Source organism: Trichomonas vaginalis, chromosome II (genome assembly GCF_026262505.1).
Source record: "Trichomonas vaginalis G3 chromosome II, whole genome shotgun sequence".
NCBI classification, from domain to species: Eukaryota; Parabasalia; order Trichomonadida; family Trichomonadidae; genus Trichomonas; species Trichomonas vaginalis.
Genome location: NC_067204.1, coordinates 5,454,999 through 5,478,395, shown reverse-complemented (window position 1 = coordinate 5,478,395; position 23,397 = coordinate 5,454,999). Strand labels below are relative to the sequence as shown.

General features: G+C 33.0%; 9 protein-coding genes across 9 annotated transcripts, besides 5 other annotated features; 5 read left to right on the top strand and 4 right to left on the bottom strand.

The window, feature by feature from the left end:
- Positions 1-91: 91 nt before the first annotated feature.
- TVAGG3_0491050 (dynein intermediate chain binding) lies at positions 92-391 on the bottom strand (the record flags this gene model as incomplete). Its single annotated transcript, XM_001318014.1, has 1 exon — positions 92-391. The coding sequence occupies one exon, from the start codon at positions 389-391 to the stop codon at positions 92-94; it is 300 nt and encodes a 99-aa protein (XP_001318049.1).
- Positions 392-426: 35 nt separating this feature from the next.
- On the top strand, positions 427-1,206 carry TVAGG3_0491040 (uncharacterized protein; the record flags this gene model as incomplete). The annotated part of the gene is made up of 1 exon (XM_001318013.1): positions 427-1,206. The coding sequence occupies one exon, from the start codon at positions 427-429 to the stop codon at positions 1,204-1,206; it is 780 nt and encodes a 259-aa protein (XP_001318048.1).
- Positions 1,207-1,443: 237 nt separating this feature from the next.
- On the bottom strand, positions 1,444-1,977 carry TVAGG3_0491030 (uncharacterized protein; the record flags this gene model as incomplete). The annotated part of the gene is made up of 1 exon (XM_001318012.1): positions 1,444-1,977. The coding sequence occupies one exon, from the start codon at positions 1,975-1,977 to the stop codon at positions 1,444-1,446; it is 534 nt and encodes a 177-aa protein (XP_001318047.1).
- Positions 1,978-3,359: 1,382 nt separating this feature from the next.
- On the top strand, positions 3,360-4,718 carry TVAGG3_0491020 (WD repeat-containing protein family; the record flags this gene model as incomplete). The annotated part of the gene is made up of 1 exon (XM_001318011.1): positions 3,360-4,664. The coding sequence occupies one exon, from the start codon at positions 3,360-3,362 to the stop codon at positions 4,662-4,664; it is 1,305 nt and encodes a 434-aa protein (XP_001318046.1).
- Positions 4,719-6,182: 1,464 nt separating this feature from the next.
- Positions 6,183-7,775: a mobile genetic element.
- A 354-nt stretch (positions 7,776-8,129) lies between these two features.
- On the top strand, positions 8,130-9,740 carry TVAGG3_0491000 (structural constituent of cell wall; the record flags this gene model as incomplete). Its single annotated transcript, XM_001318009.2, has 1 exon — positions 8,130-9,740. One exon carries the CDS (start codon positions 8,130-8,132, stop codon positions 9,738-9,740), a length of 1,611 nt encoding a protein of 536 aa, XP_001318044.1.
- A 180-nt stretch (positions 9,741-9,920) lies between these two features.
- Positions 9,921-10,042: a mobile genetic element.
- A 41-nt stretch (positions 10,043-10,083) lies between these two features.
- On the bottom strand, positions 10,084-15,892 carry TVAGG3_0490980 (uncharacterized protein; the record flags this gene model as incomplete). Its single annotated transcript, XM_001318008.2, has 1 exon — positions 10,940-15,886. The coding sequence occupies one exon, from the start codon at positions 15,884-15,886 to the stop codon at positions 10,940-10,942; it is 4,947 nt and encodes a 1,648-aa protein (XP_001318043.2).
- A 483-nt stretch (positions 15,893-16,375) lies between these two features.
- Positions 16,376-17,926, top strand: TVAGG3_0490970 (uncharacterized protein; the record flags this gene model as incomplete). The annotated part of the gene is made up of 1 exon (XM_001318007.1): positions 16,434-17,888. One exon carries the CDS (start codon positions 16,434-16,436, stop codon positions 17,886-17,888), a length of 1,455 nt encoding a protein of 484 aa, XP_001318042.1.
- Positions 17,927-18,718: 792 nt separating this feature from the next.
- On the top strand, positions 18,719-20,637 carry TVAGG3_0490960 (ankyrin repeat and SOCS box-containing protein 4 family; the record flags this gene model as incomplete). The annotated part of the gene is made up of 1 exon (XM_001318006.1): positions 19,129-20,637. One exon carries the CDS (start codon positions 19,129-19,131, stop codon positions 20,635-20,637), a length of 1,509 nt encoding a protein of 502 aa, XP_001318041.1.
- A 388-nt stretch (positions 20,638-21,025) lies between these two features.
- Positions 21,026-21,134: a mobile genetic element.
- Positions 21,135-21,275: 141 nt separating this feature from the next.
- Positions 21,276-21,384: a mobile genetic element.
- A 502-nt stretch (positions 21,385-21,886) lies between these two features.
- Positions 21,887-21,949: a mobile genetic element.
- Positions 21,950-22,144: 195 nt separating this feature from the next.
- On the bottom strand, positions 22,145-22,636 carry TVAGG3_0490920 (uncharacterized protein; the record flags this gene model as incomplete). The annotated part of the gene is made up of 1 exon (XM_001318005.1): positions 22,145-22,636. The coding sequence occupies one exon, from the start codon at positions 22,634-22,636 to the stop codon at positions 22,145-22,147; it is 492 nt and encodes a 163-aa protein (XP_001318040.1).
- Between the last annotated feature and the right edge of the window lie 761 nt (positions 22,637-23,397).

The window sequence follows — 23,397 nt, the reverse complement described above, 5'->3', positions numbered from 1 at the left end:
GATTTATAATAGTCAGACTTTAATTTATTAAATATAGAAAAACGTTATTTTTAAGAAGAAGTTAAACAAACACTGAGTGCATTCTGTTTACTTAAGCAGGTATTGCGGCATCTTGAATTGCAACTAAAATGAAGTCGTTATCTGGAACGATAATAATTTCGTTCTTGTGAGATCTAACGCGAATTTGGCTGATAGCTCCTGGAAGAAGGCTGTTCTCAAGTGTTGTCTTAGCCTTTTTGACGAATTCACTGACAAGGCCAGCATAATGAACGGATTCGGCTTCTCTCAAGGAAGTTTTGTATGGGAGACCGTTCATTTTAAGAACCATCCATCCTGTGACTCCTGGAATTGTAGCAAGATTCTTGAGGATACCGTCAATTTCGCTACTCATTATTTATACAAAAAGTGACACAATAATCGTTATTAATGAGTGACGTTACAGATCTTGATACAGAGCTTAGAACTAATCTTTGTCTAATGAATGATCTTTTCGATAACATTCTTAGCAGCGCGAAAATCCAACAAAACAATCTTCCAGTTGTAGATTTAACAACAAGTCAAGATTTTGCTGCAATGGGAGAAATGTTATTAGGAAAATTATCATTAATAGAGAACTGCTGTGATACTGCAGCAGCTTCTACCCAAAAGAAATACGATGCAAGAACAATTAAAGATAAAATTGCCGTCAGAAAGAAAGAACTTGCCGCCTTAGAATCAGAAAACTCCGCATTGGTAGAAACAGCTAAACGTCAAGAAAAGGCGCTTAGAAAACTGAATGCTTCTAGTGATGACACTATTGAAGCACAACAAAACGTTATGAAGCTTAAAAGCCAACTCCAAGCCGCACAAAAAGAAATCAAGCTACTTGAAGAAAGAAGGCACGATCTTCTTGCAGAAAATAGAAGATTAAAAGGTGAAGTAAACATACAGCAGAAATCAATGTCAGGCGAAGCACAAGTAGCGCCACAACAGACAGATGAAGAAATTAGAGCTGCAATTGCAAATTTGAAACAAAAAGAAGATGAATTAGTTGAAAGAAGAGAAAGAGAGAAGAAAGCATACTTAAAGAAGATGGCATCATTAAAACAACAGAAAGATGCTTTAGCTCAGCAAAAAGCTGATTTGGAACAGAGAATCAAAGAAAAAGAAATGCAATTAAAGTTAATTCATGAAAAGAGCAAGAAACCAATCGGCTATAGAAAATAATTATTTGTATTATAATATGCGTAGTGTTTATAAAATAATAATTGTTTCATAAAAAAAATTCTTTCCATTTATTTTATGAAATTCACTTTATTAAGGGAAACAAAATTATATCACATAAGAAACTACTGAATTTGTCAAATAAAAAAAATTGATCTCAATAATTTCGTAATAAACAAAGGGATAAACTATTTATAAAAGAAAAATAAACAAAACAAACGTAAATCCGATAAGATAAACTTATGTAAAGAAGAAACTTATAAGAAGATAAGCAATAACAACTTCAGCCAGCCATCTATAGGCTTTCCAACCGATCTGTTCGCTAATTCTATCATCTAAATCGCCTTGGACATTTTCGCTGTTTAAGAGATTCTTGTCAAGAGATTTCTGAACATTTTCAACAACATCTTGATCATCTTTTAATGCGGCTCCAACTTCAACAACTTTATCTTTGAGTTTTTCGGTAAGTTTCATAAATTCGTCTGTCAATTGATTTTGTTTCTTTTTTTCTTCCGCTATTGAAACTTCTTCACTGTTTATCATAGATTTGGCTTTCTTCTTCTTTATAGGTGTCTTTGGAGCTATTTTCTGATTAATATCTGATATGGTTTTTGTGTATTCAAGTTCTTGATTGGGTGTAAGTAAATTTAAATTCCTCAATTCAGTCAATTTAGATTCTACTGCCACTATATTTGCTTTTATGTCTTCTGTATCAGTCAATAACTCTGTTCTATACAGTAATCTTTCAAATTCTCGAACACTTCGATGACACATTTGTCACTTTTACGTTTTTTCCATCATGTAAACCTCGATGTCACTTTTGCGGCCGAGCGGAGTGAGGCCGCAAAAGTGACATCGAGGTTTACATGGATGGGTTCTATATATATACAGCTTGACCGGTAGAAAAGCGGATCGATTTTTATCAATAATTGGACATTCTATTTTTAATAAAATAAACATATATTTATATGGGAAATTAGGGAGATCTGAAACTCAAAAATTATTTTTGAATTTTAATATGATGAATGTAATTGTGATAATATGTACATTACAAATAAAATATTAATTCGGAACAACGATGAGATGTGATAAATTTGATTCTCTCAAAAATCGATTTTGGAGTTTTAATATTAATTTGCATCTTGAATGCATATAGGATATATAATAATTTTAAAACATCAAAAAGTAACAATTTGCGGTTAGAAAAAGTCATCAAAACACTTTTTAATGATTTGATTTAACATATGCATAGACCATCTCTTTGATATTTAACTTCAATTTCCCGAAATGAAAGGGATTTGAACAAAAACAATTATTTTACGATCATTTTTTGTCAATTTTTATAAATTGAGACTTCAATCTCTAAAATCTTCTAAAAATCCATATATCACAAAAAATCACGATATTATTTTTATTCTCAATTTCAAAAATTTTTTTGTACTGACTTTCTTTTTGCATATTTGCAAGGCAGAAATTTGAAACGAAGTTTCAAATTTCTTAAGCTTGCATTCTGGGCACGTAAGTGCCCAGAATGCTAAAAGGCGCGTAGCGCCGTCTCTGAATATCAAATTTAATTTAATAATTATTTTATTAAATTTCACTATAAATCGATCTGTTATAACACACTGGTGCATGACAGCCTTGTCAATTAATTCTATCGGCGCGAAGCGCCGATAGAATTAAGACAGTATATATATTAAGGATGTTACGAAGACTTTGCGGATATTTATTCTACAATAAATTAGATTCTTATTTTTATATTTTTATGACTTATTTTTGATAGTTTTCGTTCAGAAATTTTAATCATATTTTAAGTAAACATATATTCGTATTCTTCATTACTTGGTTGGCGCTTTGCGCCAACTAAATAGTGAATAATTCAATTTTTCAAAAAATTATTTAATTTGGCCGAAGGTGGCGTGCTTGCCCGAAGGGCAAGCGAAGCCACCTGAGGCCCCAAATTATATATGATCAAATATATATCTTCTCACTGCAGATCAATAAATCACATGATATGCTTGTCGATTTTATATGGTAATGATCTGTACAAAGATCCGAATTCTGTTCAATATCATATTTCTGAAGTGAAATCAAATGGATGAAAAAATATGAATGTTCTAATTTTGAAAGCTTTACGATTTTTTTAAAATATTTGAATGACTGCGCAGCAATTATACGCGAAGATAGAGACTCCTATCTCCTTACCGAACAATGGAATCACGGATTCAATGCTGTCCAAGATTACACGTTTTAGGTCAAGCATTGATCAAATTAAGGAGGAGAATCTTGATCTCGAAAGAATGCGCGATCAATACATTATCCACCTGCAGCAATGTCAGGAGGATCATGAAATTCTTCGAAATATATACAAAAGTTTGAAACAAAAGCTCGATCGTGCGACGTTATCATTAGATTCTGGAGGTGGCCAAAACCGTGGTGCAGATGATCAGCAAGCGCAACAGGCAACCGGCAATGCTGCAGCTGCCTCACAAGATGCTCTTGCTATTAAGCCTTACAATCCAGAAGTAAAATTTTTGAATACTACCCCAGGCTTGAACGTTACATTGAAAGGTGCTTTTATGGTCGATGACATTATCTGCGCAGTAGCATACAATAAACAAGGCACACAAATCGCATTTTCAGCCGGAACTAGCTTATTCGTTTTAGATTCAGCTGCTGGTAAGTTAGTAACCCAGATCGACCTTCCTCCACCGGAGAAGCCAGCCAGCAGCAGTAGGGCAATTGCATTTTCTCCAGATGGAAACTACATCGCTTTATCTGTCGCTCCATTTTATATTTATATAGTTAACATCCAAGAAAAAGCAATCAAGAAAACACTTACAGGCGGAACCCTCGAAATTTCATCTTTGCTGTATAACAGTGAAGGAACTCTTTTAATTTCGGGAAATTTCGACGGATCAATTATCGTATGGGATACAGCAAACTATACAGAGAAGAAGCGAATTCCTCCGAAAGACAAGGATAGCGCAATCGTTGGAATTGCAACTTCCCCAGAAGATTCTTATTATGCAGTTGCATCAAGTGCTGGTAAATTTACGATATATACATCCGAATTCGAGAACACTACTTCGTTCGATGCCCATAAGGAAAATATGCTTGGCATCGCCGTATCTCCTTTAGATGAGACAATAGCTACAGTTTCACAAGACATGACAGTTAAGGTATGGGTGCTCCGTGTTGTTGCAACTCTTAAGTCTGAGCTTAAAGGACATACAGATTATACCCTTACAGCTTGTTTCTCTCCAGATACTCCATTATTGTTCTCAGGGTCAAAGGATCAGACTATACGTATATGGAATTACAAGAAGGGAGAACTCAAAACTACAATTGCTGCGCATGTTAATACGGTATTTTCAATAGCTCATCATCCAAAATCGAATCAGTTCGTTTCTGTAGGCGGTGATCACATGTGTTGCATCTGGGAATATAATGAACAGTAACTTTTTATTTTATTTTTTTATACTTTTATTTTTTTGAATAAATTTGGATTTTTGAATTGTAAAAATGAAACAAATTATAAAAATGTATTTTAATGAACAAGAATGTAGCTTAAATTATAAGAAATTATAACAATCCTATTGACAAGACTGTAATGTGATCTCATTTGAGTTTTTTGGATTTAGAGGTTAAATAAATTGGCTTATTGTACCAGTGTGTTATAATAGATCGATTTATAATAAAATAATTATTATAATAAATTTGATATTTAGCGACAGCGTTACGCGCCTTTTAGCATTCTGGACATGTAAGTGCCCAGAATGCAAGCTTGAGAAATATGAAACTTCGTTTCAAATTTCTGCCTTGTTTTTATCCAAATAATTGCCAGGATATGTGATTTTAATGTTATTAGAACGTACATACTATATATAGTTTAATAATTATAATATAAATGTTAATTAGTTAATACTAATGTATTAACAAATGTGAACAAAGATATGTTAAAATGAGGATCTTTTATTGCCGTCTGGGGAAAGTGACAAAATTATCAATGTCGTCCGGAAAAGTGACAAAACTATCATTGTCGTCTAAAAAATAGATTTTACAAGCATGTTTTGGTACCTAAATAAAGGAAGAGCATCAATTCCATCTATGTATATAGTGTGCAAACACGCAAGATATATGGAGTAGCTCTTTATCTGGCTAAAAACTCTATTATTCGAAAATTCACATTGTCGTCTAAAACCGCCAGACGACAATAATAATATCCTTGTTAAAATTATCGAGATTTATTTTTTGAGTATTGAATCACACGAATTTCTCATACAAACATATATTAATTTTATAAAATATAGAAATAAAATCAGATTCTACAATGCTTTTTGAAATGTGTCCATGTGTTTCGGTGCGCGCCGATAGAAATGAACGAAAAATGATTTACTTTTCATTGTTTCAAACGAAAGATATGATTTTTTTACATTAAGTCTATCTGATGCTTTTATTTCTTCTCAAACTCTCTTTTTGTAATCGATTTGATGATTATGGAGTTGAATTTAACGACGACTTCACAACACTCATCAAAACACCAGACCGAATTCCAGACAATTATGTTATTTTGTCCTCATGTGTCACTATCAGCGGTGGATCTAGTTCACTGAAGAGTTCTTTTGCAAACTGTTTGACCACCATCAAAAGCATCTCATTTGGTCCAAACAGTCAACTCCAGACCATCTTTTCATATGTATTCAACGGCTCTTCGATTGAAAGTATTGATTTTTCAAACTGTATGAAAATCACAACCATTCCTGAATTTTGTTTTGCATACTGTTATAAACTCACCTCAGTTAATCTTCCTCCAAAATTATTATATCTCGAAGCTCAATGTTTTCACACTTGCAACAGCTTAACTTATATACAGCTTCCTGATAGTCTATTAGAGCTTCGATCAAATTTTCATGGTCCATTTTCTGCTGCATCACGATTATCTCGAGTTGATATTTCTGAAAATTCGCAATTAAGAGTATAGATCCAAGGTGATCTGATTTTTGCATCCCTGGGATGGACGATACACCCAAAGTGTCACCTTTTTTGGGATAACATGAATTTTAAATATCATGAGAGTTCTGCAAACCATATGCACAATATCTATTCAGCCTGACTTCTTGTATATATGAGTTAGACTTCTTAAATATATTTGCTTGGGGCGATAAAGCATTTCCGAGATACCATCGTGCTCTATATATGCTACTTCTCCTGGTCTAGCTCAGTTCCAAGGATATTGGAGTTCAAGGATTTGGCAAGGTCCTTCCGAAGTCTCTCATTCGATGAGAGATTTCGGAAGAATCTTGCCTTAAAGTACTCCAACTCTTGTTCTTTTGTTCCTAAATAGTGAGAAAAGTTATTTGACTACTTAAGGTAGAGATTATCCGAGGTCCCTCATTTGATGAGAGGCCTCGGATAATCTCTGCCTTAAAATTGTACACTTGTAGTCCATGAGAGTGTAAGTATACATTGATAGGACAGCTTTCTTCTGAAGTCTTAGATTTGATGAGAACCTCAGAAGAAAACTGTCCTATTTTATAGTAAAAGGAGTTTCAGGAGCTCCAAAGCTCCCTTTCGTAAGGATTAGGAGCTTTGGAGCTCCTGGTTCGGAGATGTGTTTTCGCATCTTTCATCAGAAAAGGACATTTACCATCTGGACTCTGTTGATGGAGACTCAGGAGCTCCAAAGCTCCCTTTAGTAAGGATTAGAAGCTTTGAAGCTCCTGGTTCGTAGACGTGTTTCGCATCTTTCATCAGAAGAGGCCCAAATGGTAAATAGCCTCTGCTGATGAGCTTCAGGAGCTCCAAGGCTCCCTCTCGTAACGATTAGGAGCTTTGTAGCTCCTGAAGGTAAGGTAGGATTGCTCTGATCTCTAATCAGTAGATGCCATGCCTCATTATGAACTCTACTGACAAGAGATCAAGAGCTCCAAGGACTCCCTTTTTAGTTAGTGGCGTTCTCACCATTTAGTAGGATTGCTGATCCTACTAATGAAGTGATCACTTAGTATACGTTTTGAATAAATTGAATTTTTTTTTAGAATTTAGTATTTTTTATAGACATCACATGTATATTATAAATACATAAATATATTCTTTAATTCAAAAAATTCAATTCGGTTTTGGGATGGGTATCCCAGCCCCAAGTATTCAATTTTATTCAATTTTTTAAGAATTTTGGGTTGGGATGCCCAGACCAAAACAAGCTTTATATTTTGATGTGTAGATACGTATGTGTGCATCATTGTTGTGTTATATATTATGTTTTTAATGAAAAAAATCTGATTCAAAAGAAATTATCACTAATTAGTTGATAATATAAAGAAAAAATAGATAAATTGTATGTTTTGAGAGTATTTATCCACATTCACTCATATGAATTTCATTAAATAGTGTCTTTTTACTCCCAAATTTATTTTGAATTATTGAAATCAAAGAAAAAAATCAGAAAAATTTCTCGAAATTTTTATTTTCAAAAAAAATTTGGATTTTCTATTGAAAACTGACACTGGGAGGACGATAGGGCTGGGATTGGAGATACCCCGCTCACTTGGGAAAAATACGGATCTATAATTAAGAGTTATTGGAATTCGTTCTTTTGCACAGGCTAAACTCACATATTTTTATATACCTCAAAATGTAACAACAATTTCTGGATCAGCCTTTTCCTATTCGCCGATTACACGATTTGAAATTCATCCATTAAACAAAATCTTCAGAACAGATGGAACCTCCATATTCACAGGTGACAACAACTCAACATTAGTTCGAAGATCTTCCGTATTAACTGCAGGATATGTTGTTCCTTCATTTGTGACAAAGCTAGGTGAATCTGCATGTGAGTTTTCTCCTTTACCTTCAATTACTCTTCATGATGAAATCACTTTTTCGGTGCCGGTCTCACTCAATTTATTTGTAATAGTAAAATGACCTCAATTCCTTTTGCATGTTTTCAAAGTTGTAAACAGCTTAAAAAAGTTGTACTTACAGAAAATATTACTAAGCTCGAAACCGGTGCTTTTCTTGATTGCCCTTCTTTATCAGAAATTAATTTACCAAATTCTTTGACTTACATTGGTGAGAGAGCTTTCCAATATAATCAAGCTATGCTATATCTACTTATTCCTCCGAATGTTAATTATATTGGTCCAGGTGCATTTGGAAATACTAATAAAAATCTTGTCATTAATACATCATTGAATACGTACTGTTATTCCAGTGATGGTATGCTTATCATTAATCAGCAGACAGTTTTGAGTGAATATTTTGGTTCGGATTCCAAGAAAGATCTTCATGTTCCATCTACATGCAACAAAATCAATGCATATGCATTCCAAAATAAACAACTGAAGAGTATGTCATTTGATACCAATCCATCATTAGATGTTGAATCCTCAGCATTTCAAGAATCAACAATCCAATCGTTTTCATTTCCATCCGGTCTCAAATCTATCAAACAAAACGCATTCCTCAACTGTAAATCTCTTATTAGTGTCACATTTCCACAAGACTGCAAGTTGAGTATTATCTCATCCAATTGTTTCCAGAAATGCAACAGTCTTAGTGTTCTCACCCTGCCTCCATCGATTCGTACCATCGGAAGCTATGCATTTTGTGGATGCAAATCCATCCGCGACATTGGTCTCCAAAACACGCAACTTGTCAGCATTGGTACCAAATCATTTTACCAGAGTTCCTTACGCACCGCCATTCTTCCATCCACCGTTACCTCTATCGATATCTCAGCATTCGAAGAGACATCGTTGACATCATTTTCTACCTCATGCCGTTCTATTCCTGATGGTTGCTGTTTGTCATCACCCGACTTGTCTAGTGTCACACTTAGTGAAGGTGTCGAACTGATTGGCCAGCGTGCATTTGAGAGCTGCAACATCGACGAAATCCTGCTTCCTAAGTCGATCAGTGTCATCTCAGAGTTCTGTTTTTCCAACAATGAACTTCTTTCTAAGTTCAGCATCTCAGTTAACAGCAGCTTATCAGAAGTTCGCAGTGGTTGTTTTGTTGGGTGTCCACTTCTTAAGAAGATCACACTGTTCCCGGACGAAGGGAAACTTCTATTTGGTAACGGTGCTCTTATGACATTCGACCAGACCAAGCTTTACACATTCCTTCCATCGAGCGACATCCGAACATTTGTTGTTCCTATGATGATGAAATACATCAATCCTAAATCATTCTTCAAGTGTGATAAGCTTGTTCGTGTCCTGTTCAACGGCAACTACATCAACACTATTGGCTCGGGTGCATTCATGGGCTGCAAGAACCTTAACTTCATTTTTGTTAGTTCACCTAGCATCGAGAACATCGGCACTGATGCATTCAGCGACTGTCCTAATCTTGAAAAGTGTGGCACATTCAGCATTCCTAACGAACTTAAAAGTCTTTTCCTCTCTAAAGGTGTCAAATCTATCTCATTGAAAGAAGACTGTGTTTCCGACTGCAGAAGTGTTATTGCGAACAACTATGGACACTTCTCTATCACTCAAATTTCTGTTTTTATTTCTATGATATTATAAACAATAAAAATGAATTAAATTTAGATTCAACTATGAAAATACTATAAATAGTTTTAGAAATGATAAAGTTTAGTTAATGTAATATAATATAATCGAATATTCATTGCTTCCAACAACAATGGAAACTTCTCTATAAAGCAAATTTTTGTTTTTGTTTCTCTGATATTGTAAATATTAAGTGTGCACTTACCATTTTCTGACACACTCTCAAATTGCCTGTTTAAGGTTTTATTTTCTAATATTCTTCTCACCTGTATTCCGATTTTTGAGCGAATGTCAGAAAGTGGTAAGTGCACCCTTAAAATTTGGAATAATATGTTGTAATTTTTAGCCTTAATTTTTTATTTTTAATCAATGTATCAGGAAATTTTTGTGGATTTTGAATACATGATGGCCCATATCACCAATTATATTAATGATGGTAATTTGTTTTATATTTTTAGGATAGAAGATATCCTAAACAAATAATTATGGATAGACTCCTCTCATTTTTGCAGCTAGCTATGGTAATCTTGAATTTGGTAAATACTTAATCTCTGTTGGAGCCAATATTAAAGCAAAGAATGAATCTACTTCACTCATTTATGCAGCCTATAATAATCGTTGAGCAGTTATTCAGTATTTTATTTCTGTTGGAGCTGATAAAGAAACAAAAGATAATTCGGGAAACACTCCACTTATATGTGCTTCAAAATATGGCCATCTTGAAATAGTTCAATGTCTAATCTCTGCTGGAGCTAATAAAGAAACAATGAATATAAATGGAGAAACGCCCCTCTTGGTTGCATTTGGTAATGTAAAAGACTATCTAATATCTCTTCAAACTTAACATATATAGTATGGATTAACAAAATGAAATTGTCCAAAGTAACCATCGTTATTGAAATGGTTGACTTTGCTTCTATATGGGAAATCAATGTCAAAATTATCATGAAATTGTTTTCCCGCCTTACAATTTCAATCATGCTTGTCAAAAAATGCTCAAAAATCGAAAACTCTTAATTTCAATCAATCTTTGGTCAGTTTCCAAGCATATCACAAAAACAGTTGATTCATTAATGATCTAAATATCGAGGCATCTGAATTGAATACTAATAAAAAAACATAGATGTAAATTACATAAAAAACAAACATAAAAAGATTTTAATTCTATAAAAAATATAAACAAAAAAACAATAATAAAAAATAAATAAAAATGATTATTTTGATAATAAAGATTCCATTTCTTCATCTGAAGCGATGTAACGAGCGACAGAAACAAGTTCATCCAAATCGAAGTTTCCAAGAACACTTTCCATTTCTTTGTCATTTTTACATTCACTGAATTTCTGCAAGATTTCTTTGACATTTTGTTGTGTCTTCTGTTTATCTTCTTTCTGTGGTTTCTTGTTAATAATTGAAGGAGGTCTTGAAGAAGGTGGAGTTCCTGTTCCTCTTGTTTCAATCATCTGATCAATTGGAGCAATGATTGCAGAGTTATCATCTCCGAATTGCAAACTAACAAATCTATACTCGAAAGATCGAACCCAACCTACATCAGCGAATGTAACTGTCTTTCTCTGTTTCATGATCCATTGGCCGTTGTTTTGTGTGCTGTTTTCATTCCTCATTCTCTTCATTCTTTCTTGGCCTTGTTTTCTATCATTTGCCTCCAAATTCACACATCTTTGGAGAATCAAAATGTGTTGTGGCTGTGTCTTAAACAGCTTTATTGATGCACGACTACAATCTTGTGGAGAAGCCTTTTTTGTTGTCAAAAGAATAATTAGTTTTTGAACAAACTCTGATAAAGCTGTTGCTTGGTCAACAGTTTTGAACATCTCCAAAGAATTGTTATCCATTGGTTTGCAGCCACAATATGAAGCCATGACTGAATCAAATTGTACAGATATGTTCGGATCAATAACAGGTTTCATCATTTTTGGCAAAACTGTCACGTTTCTGACAAAAAGATTGAATTCATGGTCATTTGTGTAAGAACTCAAAGTTTGGACGAAAGTCATTGTCTTTCTCTCCAAAATCTGAAGTCCGTCGTCTTTAACGGTCTTGTTCTGACGAGAATTAGATTGACTTGACGTTGCACGAAGTTCAGGAATCGTTTTCGGTTGAGGTGAAGCGGTTATCGGTTTTGTCAGACCTTTTCTTTTCATGTTATTGATTCTGACTTGCATGAAACCGACATTGTTTGAACTAATGTGTCTTTTATCGCCTCCTCCGAATGAAACGACTTTTTCTTCATCTTCAAAGTGCAATCCTCTGTTCTGGAAACCAGCAGAAAATCTGTAAACAGGTTGATAATGATGATTCGCCATAAAACGATTGGAATCAACTGTTGTAGTTGGTCTTTTAGAAACAGTATTTGTTCCGTTGTTATAAGTGACTGTTGTGAATTTGTCGCCTTCAAGGATAGCGTTATAAACAGTTTGGTCCATCTCTTTTCTGTCAGGAATAACAATTCTCGCTGGTTTCTTAAATGTTTTCGCTTTGAATATTTCATGTTTCTTTTGGACTTTCGGCTTCGTGATGTTTGTTGTTACGAAAACAGGAGCATCGTCAATCTTCTTCTCAGGGAGATCGAGTTCTGGGACGTAGTTAGGATCAACTTCGACCAAAGGACCTTCTTCTGTTCCGAATCTTTCGAGAATTGAATTTTCGAGCATTTTGAAAACAATTTTATTGACTTCTTTCAACGCGTGGTCTTTCAACTTCTTCTTCCTGATGCGCTTCGTTGTTCCTTCATTAACATTTGAAGAAGGATGAGTGATAGAACTGGATTGACTTTCACTTTTTGTGGCACTTTTTGTGTCAGAAAATTTCATTGAATTTTTACCATGAGAAATTTTAACTTTTCTCTTATTCTTTTTAACTTTCTTCTTAACTCTTTTCTTCTCACCATCAACTTCTTCTTCTGAATACTCGTAATCATAGTCGTACTGGTATTCGTATTCATCGTATTCGTAACCAGAATCGCTTTCTTTTTCTGAATTTTTTTCTTCTTCGGCTGCGTCGATGTCGACATCATTGAGGTTCTCGTCATTGTCACTCAGTGCCTCTTCAATGTCTTTCTTTTCATTCATCAAATCATCACGATCTTCGTTGATTTCCTCGTTGTTTGAATCGTTTTCGTCATCGGAATAATCACTTTGTTCTTCTGAACTCAAACCATCTTTTCCTTTCTTAGTCATGAATTTCCTTGAATTATACTTGACTTCATACTCTTCGCCTTCTTTTTCTTCATCTGAGACTTTGTTACTTTTTGATTTTCTGTCACTTTTTGCTTTAGATTTTTTCAATTTTTTCTTTTTGTATCTGTATTCACCCAAAACATTTGTAATTCCGAAAGAATTTCCAACAGTATCGAGTCCAATTGCTGCGTTTGCCCTTCTAGAAGTTATTTCATCTTTGATTCTCTTTCTCAATGTGTTTAATTTCATGAATTGGTTGGCAGAAACGGTTTTGCCAAACAAAATTGAGAGGAAATCTTGGTATTTTTTTGTTTTCATTGTGTCTTCAGGGTCATCCAATTCCGAAAGAGTTTTCATTGTTTGGAATTCTTCTTCCTCATTGTTTTCTTCGACTTCTTCCTTCAAAGAAGACTTACGACCTGTTTGACGTCCTGTTCTTTGTGACAAACCAAGTAAATCATCACTTTCTTCGTCGATTTCCTCGTCAATTGTTTGTTCTTCTTTGTATTCATCTTTGTCTTCGAAAGGAGGCAAATTTTGAAAAGAAAATCTCGAAATTTTTGCACTGGAAGACAACAAACTCGCGAAACTTGATCCGAAAACCATTGATTGCTGGAATCTCGCTTCACTTAACATTTCTTTGGCTGCTTGAGACATTTCCAAAGCGTTCAAAGGAATGTTTTCATCATCGGAGTCTCCTTTCTCTTCAACATTGTATTCGAAATCGTTGGAGAACTTAACGAGCTGTACATTCAAAGAAGGAGTGCCTTTTTTGTACAAAGGAGGAAAGATTCCATTCAATCTTTGGTTGATTCCGGTTTGTGGTCGGATTTCCACTTCACTTTCTATCGTCTTTGTATTAAATGACTCGTTATGGATATTGGAAACTGTTGATCTCCTTCTTGCCTCGTTCGATGTCTGCTGGTTCAGAATTTTCAGATGTTTTTTGTCACTTTTATTTGCAGCAGACATTTTCAATCTGTCATCAGCGATTTGTTTCCTTATTTGCTTGAGTTGTGACTTAAATGAATAAGGAACAGATCTGACACCTTGCACAAGAACGAATTCAGGAACATTGTCAGCAGGTTTGATGCTGGAAAGTGGTAAAATTTCTTCAACTTTTTTCAATAAATTTTCTTGAATTTTGTACGGTTTTTGTAAAGTTTTGAAAAAAGTTGATTTCTTTTCAAATTCTTTTGCTTCGTTATGGGAGTCATGTGACAACATAATGATGTTATCATTGTGCATGAACATCTGTCTATTCCGGAACATTCGAATTTGGTTTTCATTCTGTAATTTGATGATTTGTCTCCATTTTTCTTCACTTAAATATCCCATCATCGATAAATTGTTCATGGAAGTCATATACAACCGTTTAGTACGTTCAGGAATACTCTCCGTGTTCTTCTGTGACTCCATCTTAGCTTTGTACAATAATATAATTCTCTTAAAAAGTGACGGATCACTTTTCATTTTTTGCCAAGCTTTTGTGAAGACTTCTACTTGTTGTAGAGGAGTTTTTGTCTGTGCGAGTTCATCCTCTATCTCTTTATCGTATGATAATAAATAGAATTCGCCTCTTGGATCGTTTTTTGTCATGACAGTTTCGTATATCTGCATCGACTCCATTTGGAAGGCTTTTGAATTGAAGGATTGGTTGATAATTGTCCTCTGCTTGGCCTTGCGAAGAATCTCAAACGCTTTCTTCTTTAATGGGTCGTATTGCGAAGCTCTGATATCTGCAAAAATAAAATGGACCCAGAAACGTCTTCCGCGAACAAATCTGCGCCATTCATGGAAGGAAAGAGCTAATGCGGCATTGTCTGGCTTCTTCAAGAGAGTAAAAGCTAAATATAACGATAATGACATGTTATTTGCCAATTTCATGTTGCCATTGATCTCTATCGCTTTTTCTATTTTGACATTCTTCATCAATGCGTTAAATGATGTTCTTTTCTTGAGATAAGATGATCGATCGACAAAAGTCTTGAAAAGCATCTTATTATACTTCTTGCTTTGTACTAATGTCCACCAATTAAAAATTACACTTCTTTCAAGCCTCATTTTCGACTTCTTCTGGTCCATAAATTTTGTCCAAGCTGCATTTCCGAGTTTAAGGATTTGTCTGTCTCTAAATACATCGGCTTCCTTAACTATATCGTCTTGGATGCGTCTGTTAACCATTTTGTTGGATAATGATGTAATTACTCTTCTTTTTAATGTTTTTTTGAAAATTTGAAGGGCATCTTCGTAAACTTGAGCTCGATTCTTCTTTCTCTTGATGATATTTTCCCACTGCGGGAAATTCGAAGTTGTATATTGCTTCTTCTTTAATAACGTATATTTGTACCAAACTTCGAATGTAGTATATAAAGAACCGAACTTACGGACGCAAAGAGAATCGTATCTAGTTATCTTTTTCTCGTATTTGCTTCGCTGTTTAAGGATCCTCCACTCAGTAAATACTTTTGAAAGTAATGGTTTAGCGCATTGCCTTGTGAATTTTATCAGTATTTGGTCGTTTTCCGTTGAAGGAATGAACATTAAGTTTGTTGCTGTGAAAAGTTCGAAAGATGACTTTTTAACACTGATATAAAGATCTCTCCACGTGATTTTGTTCTCGTTTGTCTCTTCATAGTATTGTCTGCGTTTTTCTCCACCTACATATGAGTTTAAAAGGAGTAAATTGAAGATTGGACGCTCTCTTTTTAGTCTTAATTTTCTAAAATTGAAAAGAAACTTTCGAAAATGCTGATGAACTTTCCATATTCGCCATTGATTCTGAATCGTAGAAGCAGCGATGTCTCTGAGAGTCTTATGATCAGAAACAATTAATTCTTGCTTCAAATCGAAGTAAGATTTCTCTGCGGTTTCAGCCCTGAGTATATCAGGTGGTGCACCATCAGCCTGAGTATCATAATCGTCAAATGTGTTGACCACATCTGGCGAAAAAGTACTCATTTCTTTTTTATCAAGGAAAAAAAACGATAAAAAGCTATTTAAAATTTTGTTGATTTGATTTTTACACGGAAGCTCTGGAAATATGATAATGCAATAGCTTAGTGCATATAAGCCCTGAATTGTGGTTCGTCATAATTCGTTGCGGGTTTTTTAAAATTCCAAAATCCAGAATATGCCATTATTTTCTAATATAATATATAAAAATCATTGCCTGCTTATGTATAAATATTTCTCGATGATTCATCTCCAATATAAACAAAAATACAAAATATATGTTTGCAAGGATAACACATAGCACGATAGAGGAAAAATACATGGTTCATCTGGAAGTTCCAAGCTCAGTCGTAGGAGCTGACGATTATATATTTGTATGATTTTTCTAACCAATCAAAAAAAATCAAATACATATGCATCTGGAAGTGAATTCTTATTGACATTATATTTAAATCACATAAAAATCATAAAACTATCGAAGGTTTTGGAAATAAGTGAATAAGGCACATCAAATCAGTGAAAAATTGTTTGGAAAAAATCAAAAAGTGACAAAATGATTGATTCATATAAAGAAGATGATTATATTAAAGAATTTAACGAAGGAAACGAATTAGGCAATTATATTAAGATGCAAAATGAGCCAGAAATCGATTCATATTGGGAAGATCCTGAAAATTTTTCGCAAATTTGTCGATTTATTGATGCTCTTCATGATACTGATTTAAAAGATCCAGAATATGAAAATCCGGCTAAAGATTATCTTTGTAATATACATCAAATTATCGCAAATCATGTTTTACCAAATTTACCTGAATTTCAAGAGTTTGAAATCCCTAATTTGATCAATTTCCTGCTTACAGAACTCATGGAGCGTAAATCTGTTAACAAAGAACTTACTCAAGCATGCTTTTCCATTGCAGTTGACATAACTCGAAGTCATTCATCGTATATCAGTGATTTACTGGCAGGAAACTATCTTAATGTGTCTCAGTATTTCATTACAAATGCTCACAGAGCATTTTTTTCATTAAGAAGACCTCAAAATCAAAAATTAAGTTCAATAAACAGTGTAGAAACGCAAATTATAATTTCATACATTAACATACTAATAAATCCTGTTTATGGATACTTAATAGGTCCAGAAATCGCGAAAACAGTTGTTCAAAGATATCTTCAATCTTATGACTTCGAACATGCACAATACTTACAGACATTTATTGCGCATTACATTGCCATTGCAAATGACATACAAATTGTCATTAATGAAATACATAATGCGCTAAGAATTTGGTTGGATCTGAAATTAGGGTATGAAACATATTATACAGGTAATATTCTTTATCAGTTAATTATTAAAGGCTACATAGACAAGTCAAATGTTGAACCAAAACGAATTTCAAATTGGATTAAAATTTCATGCGAAGAATGTCCAATTGTTTGCTTAAAAGTCATTTCAGTTTTGCTCAAAAATGTCCCAGAAGCGTTCAACAGTAAGTTTCTCCGCCCAGCAAATGTTGGAAACCTGATTGTTGAAATTATTCAGCAACATCATGATGAAAACACACTTAGACAAGCTTATTACGGTCTAGAAATGCTTGTTAGCCACTTCCCCACAACAATTCGTGAATATAACCATAAGGAAGTGATAATAAACTCATTTTCCATTTTGGATGAACTTCCTTTCCAAGCGAAAAATGCTTTTTATGAGTATTTCATTGAAGTTATGCTGCATTTGGAGCTTTCTGAAATGCCTGAAGTTGATTTTTCAAAAGTTATTTCGGAATTGCCAGAACAAATATCATCTTCCTCGGATAAAGATTCCGTGGATATATATGTTCGCTTTTTGTTAAAGATTGAAAGCCGGATTCGAGGAAATTTACTTTACGACGTTGGAATCATGACTGCTCTTAACGAAATTAAGGATGATGTCATAGATATATTAGATGATATGGAAGAAACAGATAATATCAACACTTTGCTTGATTTGTTGTCTAATGAACCTGAATAAACTTCTTTTGTTTGTTATTTTATTAAATTCAATTTTATTCATATTTTAAGTAAACATATATTAGTATTATTCGCTATTTGGTTAGCGCAAAGCGCCAACCAAATAAGAAAAAATTCAATTTTTCAAATAATTGATTATTTATTCACAGAAAAACTTATTGTTTGGTTATTGAATTACATTGAGAATCGGAATTCATCAAATGTGGCTTTCCGGAAAGCCATAAACTTAAGAGAGTTTGAATGAATTCATATCATGTAATCAATTTATATATTTTTTGCCGAAGGTGGCATTCTTGCCTGAAGAGCAAGCATAGCCACCTGAGGCTCGAAATTATATTAAATCAAATTTGATTTTTTATCATATAGAAATGTTGTAAGTTTGTGACTTCACACTATAGATCACCAAACTTTATTCATCTCAATAGAATTTAAAATAACAAGATATGCTTGTGTTATTTCATATATACAAACATATAAAAATTTTCCACAGATAAAAATTTTCCATCAATGTGTCCTTATAAAAAAATTATTAATGTCCGACCAAGACACTCACCCAAATAAATACAGTGAAATGTGTCTTTAAAAAAAATTATAATGCTGGTTATAAAAATTTGGTCGAAAATTTTTCCTAAATGTTAGTCACCGTTACGGTTTTTTCTTTGGGGGCGAGCTTGCGAGCCCCAAAAAAAAGAAAAAACCGTAACGGTGAGCTCACATTTCGGCATAGGTTAAGTCTAGGTTTTGCATTTTAAAATGTTTGTTACCTTATCTTCTTTCAAAAAGTGGCAAAAATTTGTTTGAAATTTGAAAAAGATATTTTTATTTGCATAAATGACATTCAACTAAGCTGTAGCATGATTCTTTTGCATGCTCTAGTTTTTTTCTCAGTTCAATCTCCTTCCATACTCTTGCTTGTACCAGTAAGATCGCACCAAAATTCTCAAAAATTAAGATCTCCAAATTTTATGTCCAACTCCAATTATCAAACGCCCTCATTAACGCCACTCATAGCCATCTTTCATGCATGAGAAATCGTTATTAGAAGATTTTTTACGGCTAATTATCTGATTCAATTCAGATCAATACTCAAAGCCCCATTATTTATTTATAAATCCTTGTTTGTCGCCTATGCCAATAAAAATTCTTTTTATATTTTAAACAATTTTTTTTCACTTTGGAAGGAGAAAGGTGACTAACATTTTAAAAATGCAAAAACCGACTAAACTATTTTAAAATTTTTCATGTCTGATCAAGATATTCACCAAAGTAAATACAGTGAATTGAGAAGTATATATAAATGCTACATCGATTCATATAATGCATTTTATAAGCTGAAAACTGAAAATGAAGAAGAAATGAACAAGATATACAAAATGATCAAAACAGAATTGATTGATTCAAAGAAACGTCTTCTTTATATTATTGTAAGTGACATTTTACGTATCATTCCGTATAATAATCGTTATACAAAAGCTTATTTATCTCTCGCCAAACTCATATATGATAATTATCAAGTAAACGAGGAAATTAGAGTTCCATTAACTGTGGGATACTTATTTTATAAAGAACATGGAATTAAATTAAACAAATCTGATGATTTCGAAAAAATTAAATCAGAAAACCTCCAAATTCATAAAGAAAATACAATTTACAGAGCAATTATGTATAATGACTTAGAATCATTCATTTCATTCACAGAAAGAGATGGATTCGATAAAGATCAAAGACTAAAAAGCAGTTTATATCCATATAATAGTGAATATTCATTACTTGAATTATGCTGTTACCACGGTGCAGTTGATTGTTTCAAGTTATTAAGAACGAAATTCAGCTCAGAAATAACTAAAACATGTCTTAGATTTTCATTTTTAGGTGGAAATCAGGAGATCATGAGTGAATGCTTGAAATATCATAAACCAGATGATGAATGCATGCAATATGCAATTATTTCACACAACATTGATTTTGTTACATTCTTGATGAACGAATACGATTTAGAGATCGATTTAGATTATTGCGGGATGTATAATAATCTTGAATCATTTTTAGTTTATTTCGATCAAACTAATGATTTTAACAAATGCTTTATTAATTCAACGTGGTACAATATTCCATCCTTACACGAATACTTCCTTTCACATAATATAAACGTCAATGAAAAAGATAAATATGGAAAAACTGCTCTTCATATTGCAGCAGAAAATAACAGTAAAGAAACAGCCGAACTCCTTATTTCGCATGGTATAAATATCAATGAAAAAGATAATGATAGAAAAACCGCTCTTCATATTGCAGCATTAAATAACAGTAAAGAAACAACCGAACTCCTTATTTCGCATGGTATAAATATCAATGAAAAAGAGAAATATGGAAAAACCGCTCTTCATTATGCAGCATTAAATAACAGTAAAGAAACAACCGAACTCCTTATTTCGCATGGTATAAATATCAATGAAAAAGATATAGATGAAAAGACTGCTCTTCATTGTGCAGCAAGTAATAATTTTAAAGAAACAGCCGAACTTCTTATATCACATGGTGCAAATATCGATGAAAAAGATATATATGGAGAAACTACTCTTCATTGTGCAGCATGTAATAATTTTAAAGAAATAGCCGGACTTCTTATATCACATGGTGCAAATATCGATGAAAAAGATATATATGGAGAAACTGCTCTTCATTATGCAGAACGTAATAAAAGTAAAGAAACAGCCGAAGTTCTTAGATCATATGGTGCAAAATATTAGTGTTTCTATATAAGATATTTATTGTTTAATGATAATCTTGTTAACAATAAATTATTTATAGAATTTAAGTGGAGAACTTTGATATTTTTTCCACGTCATAGTAGCTTCACTTTTTGAATATGAACTCTATATTGATTCTTGCTAGAAACCAGAAAAATTAAAATTTTTCAATCTTTGGCTCATTAAAAGTACCTTTTCGAAAACAAAAAATACGATCATTAACTCTTATATACGAAAAAAAGAGATCTGACATTGTGTCAGATCTCAGTAAAAGTGACATTTACATGTCAAAAAAATAGAATGAGTTTAAGTAATTAAAATTGAGGGTGAGAGTAGTATTGTATGAAATAATATCTCTCACCCTCCAATTCATCCTATGGCGCCGAAAAAATTTTGGTGAAATGCGACCACATTTCACCAAAATTTCTCGGCGCCATATAGAGAACTAGAGCCTGTGAGGTACTGATACTATCCATGTACCTCGCAGGCTCTAGTTCCAAGCCAAAATGGCTAAAAATTGCCCGCAATTGTTCACATTGCGGGCAATTTTTAGCCATTTTGGCTGGGAATTGGAGGGTGAGAGTAGTATTGTATGAAATAATATCTCTCACCCTCCAATTCATCCTATGGCGCCGAAAAAATTTTGGTGAAATGCGACCACATTTCACCAAAATTTCTCGGCGCCATATAGAGAACTAGAGCCTGTGAGGTACTGATACTATCCATGTACCTCGCAGGCTCTAGTTCCAAGCCAAAATGGCTAAAAATTGCCCGCAATTGTTCACATTGCGGGCAATTTTTAGCCATTTTGGCTGGGAATTGGAGGGTGAGAGTAGTATTGTATGAAATAATATCTCTCACCCTCCAATTCATCCAAAGGCTAATATTTTCTACATTTCCATAACATTCATTTCAACGGAAACTCATTCAAAATTCTATATATTTAATTTTTCAATCTTATTCAATTTCATATTCAAAATTAATTTGAATTACATTCAAAACATTTATACCTTATTAATAACATAATATCATTTGTTATCAATATACCAATTCGGCTGTTCTAATTTTGGATTCCCATTCATAAATTGATCAATCTATATTGAAACTTATTCAAATTATTTTCTTATTGATAATAAAGATGGTAAAAAAGAGAAGGAGGGACAAAGTGAAGAATATGAAGGTGGATATGAAGAAGAATATGAAATAAATTATGAAGAAGATAATGATGAATAAAATATCACTTTTTATATTTTTGACACGTAAAGTTGTCACTTTTCTGTCAAACTGTTTTTATCGTTTTCGTATATAACATTAACGACGTATGATCTTTGATCTATATTCGTAGAATCAATTGATTTGGAGTGATTAGCAAAAAATCTTGTCAATTTAATGCATTTATTTTCATACTCAAATATTATCATTTGATAGATGAAAATTACCAAAAATAATCGATTTTTAATGTTATAATCCGTTTTCAAAAAAATACGACTTTTTTATTCCTAAAATTTTATGCTTCGATTTGGGCCAAAATACCTCTAATTTGGTTTCCATTTCTTTCAATAATTGCAACGCTTATCCTTCTCCTTACACTTAATGCTTTCTTCACTTCTTGGTGAATTTCAACCAAAAAATTTCTAACTGCATCAAGAAGTCTAAGTCCATCCACAGTTCTTTGTAACTCTTCTAAATGCTGTATTAAAACAAACAGAACATTCAATACAGCTTGTAACTCTTTGGAGTTTAAAGTATCTTGAAGATCAATTAATTCCTTTGTCATCATTATAATATCTTTAGCTTGCTGTTTTTGATAATGCTGCACTGCTAAAATCTGTGCTGCAGTTTCTACAGAAATTCCTGATGAAGATGATGAGTATCTTCTTCTGCTAGGTTCATACGATGACCTTTCACAATGTTCACAAGTAAGTACAATACACACGCATAGAAGACCAATACCAATTAACACTCCAAATGATACTAAAACTGCTCCCCAGTTATCCATTTATTTAATTATAATTTAATAAAAGTCGTTTTTGTAATTTATAATTTAATAAAAGTCGTTTTTGTAATTTTTGAATTTTTCTATAGAATTTCTGTGATTGATCTGAATACCGAAATTAATTCCTGAAGTGATAGGAAATTTGAACTTCTTATCAAACTGAAAATTGAAATAAAATTTTGCCAAAATGGAATTTCTGGAAGAAATTTTACTTCTATTGGTGTATATGGATATTTTATATTATTTGGATTTCAAACCACAAAATCAATTCAATTTTTTTAAAAAAAAATTATAATGCTTGAATATTTTCATTCAAAAAATGTTGAAAAGAAACAATTCATTAAGCGCGTTTGGTGTGTCAGTATCTCCTTTTTTTTCTTGGAAAGAGTAGCAATAGAATCCAAAGTGGCTGTGCCAGAAAACAAAAAAAATGTCAGTTTTCCATGTTAGAACTTCTTTCTTGACCTACTGGATACATGAGATCTCAACTTGATGAGAAAGTGGTATATTGAGTAACTTTCCTACTCTGTATTATAGAAAAAAGCAACAATCGTATAAAAAAGCGCGTTCACGAAAAGAATCAATATTAAAAACTTAGCTAAAGAATCTTCTGAAGGAAGAATGCTTTATCACACCTTATGAAATAAAAAATCAATCATCTCTATTTAATTCTTTATCTTTTTCATTTTTATATGCACCGCGTGAAATAAGAAGTTCTGATGTTTCTTTATGATTCTCTGTGCATCTTTAACGTTTTCATTATA